General features: G+C 41.3%; 1 protein-coding gene across 1 annotated transcript in view; it reads right to left on the bottom strand.

The window, feature by feature from the left end:
• IQCH (IQ motif containing H) overlaps positions 1 to 1,029 on the bottom strand; it is a 109,662-nt gene extending 108,633 nt beyond the window's left edge. The window contains 2 exon segments of the mRNA XM_015560440.1: positions 118 to 669; positions 976 to 1,029. Of these exon segments, the coding sequence (XP_015415926.1) occupies positions 118 to 669; positions 976 to 1,029 (606 nt within the window).
• Between the last annotated feature and the right edge of the window lie 658 nt (positions 1,030 to 1,687).

The following is a 1,687-nucleotide window of genomic DNA, read 5'->3' on the forward strand; positions in this document are numbered from 1 at the left end:
GGAGGGGGAGGGTCGTTGGAGAGAGAAAGGACAGATAAAGAGACAACTTATGGCAATCGTTCAAGCAAGAAATGTTTAGAAAAAGAGTCTGCCTTAACAGCTGGCGGCCTTGTGTACCTTGGCTCGAATGCGGAAATTCTGCAGGTGTCTCTCACGTGACTCCTTCAGGATCTTCATCAGTCGTGTCTTATGGCAATGCAAGAGCCACGCGATGGCAATCACACCCGACGCCCACTTCTGCTGGCGAAACACGTGGAAGTATTTTCTTGCTTTGTAGCATTTCCAGGTGGCTTGGATCTTGCTGGCAGCATTTAACTTCCCACCTAGCCCTTTGTATCTCTGGCCAGGAACAGTTAACATCTTTTGGATGGGGAGAGGGTTCTCTACCACTGAGAGGAGGTCATTTCTGGTAAGTTTATTCTTCAGCTCAAACTCTGGAAGGAGGGCTACCAAACTGTTCCCTTTGATTTTGACTTCCGGTATTGCATATTCCCTGAGGAACTTCTCGATGTGTTCCAAGAGAGAGATAATACTTCCCCAGGATAAAATAAAATGTGACTTGAACGCTATGAAGTCTGGGGCTGTGTTGTCTATGACGCCATCATGAATAAAAAAGTCGTGATCCCACGGTGATTTCAGAGCTCTGGAAGGTGGTGTGAATTTCAAGCTCTGTGGAGAGATAATGTCAGAGATGAAACAGAATTATGATCCACCTTAAAGGCGTGGTCAAGAAACACACAATCACATTATCATCTACTACTCGATGGAAGGAAAATATAGATCCTAGTTTTGATTTAATACCTATATGCCATAATATGAAAGTCTGGCCAGTATCTATCATAAAACTCATTACCAAAAGAATATTTTAGAGGTTGCTCAAAGCTATTATCATTTTTAATAAAAGTGTTATTTAATTGCTCAAAACTGATCACATACAAGTTGTGCATTTAGTTCACTTTGATGTGGCCAACTGACCCTGTAATCTCTGTCCTGTAAGTGGATGGAAGCAATCACTGCTTTCTTGTTCATACGTTATCCACCACTGAGAGAAGGTCATTATTTGTTCGTTTGGTAACCTCACCCGAGGATATTTTTTTCCATTGATTTTTTTTTAGAGAGAGAAGAAGAAAGTGATGGAGGGGGAGAGAGTGAAACATTGATGTGAGAGAGACACAGTGATTGGTTGCTGCTTATACATGCCCTGACTGGGGCTTGGGATCGAACCTGCAATCCAGGTACATTCCCTTGACTGGGAATCAAACACGAAACCCTCTGGGGTGCTGGCTGGCACTCTAACCACTTAGCAACACTAGCCAAGGCTCTTTGCTATCTTTATGATAATTTCAAATATGCTCATCAAAGCTTTCCTGTCTATTCTGACATCTAACAGGTCTTCACTTTCTGGTGTTCTGAAAGTCTGCCACCTTCTCTTAATATCTAGGAGTGATTTTATAAGGAGCATTATGTTGTCTGTTATCACCATGGCCACTTTCTAGGTTCTTCTTGACATATGTTCTTTTATTCTTAAATCTGGTGTCTTCTTAGGGACATATCTGGCGCTATCCTCAGGTAGAATCTGAAATGACCTAACAAATAAAACCAAGGAAGCATTTGCTTCATTTTGTTCCTATCTATACTGATTGAATTTTAAGTCATGAAAAATACTACTTTTGTTTTTAAATGTTGA

Source organism: Myotis davidii, unplaced genomic scaffold (assembly GCF_000327345.1).
Source record: "Myotis davidii unplaced genomic scaffold, ASM32734v1 scaffold673, whole genome shotgun sequence".
NCBI classification, from domain to species: domain Eukaryota; kingdom Metazoa; phylum Chordata; class Mammalia; order Chiroptera; family Vespertilionidae; genus Myotis; species Myotis davidii.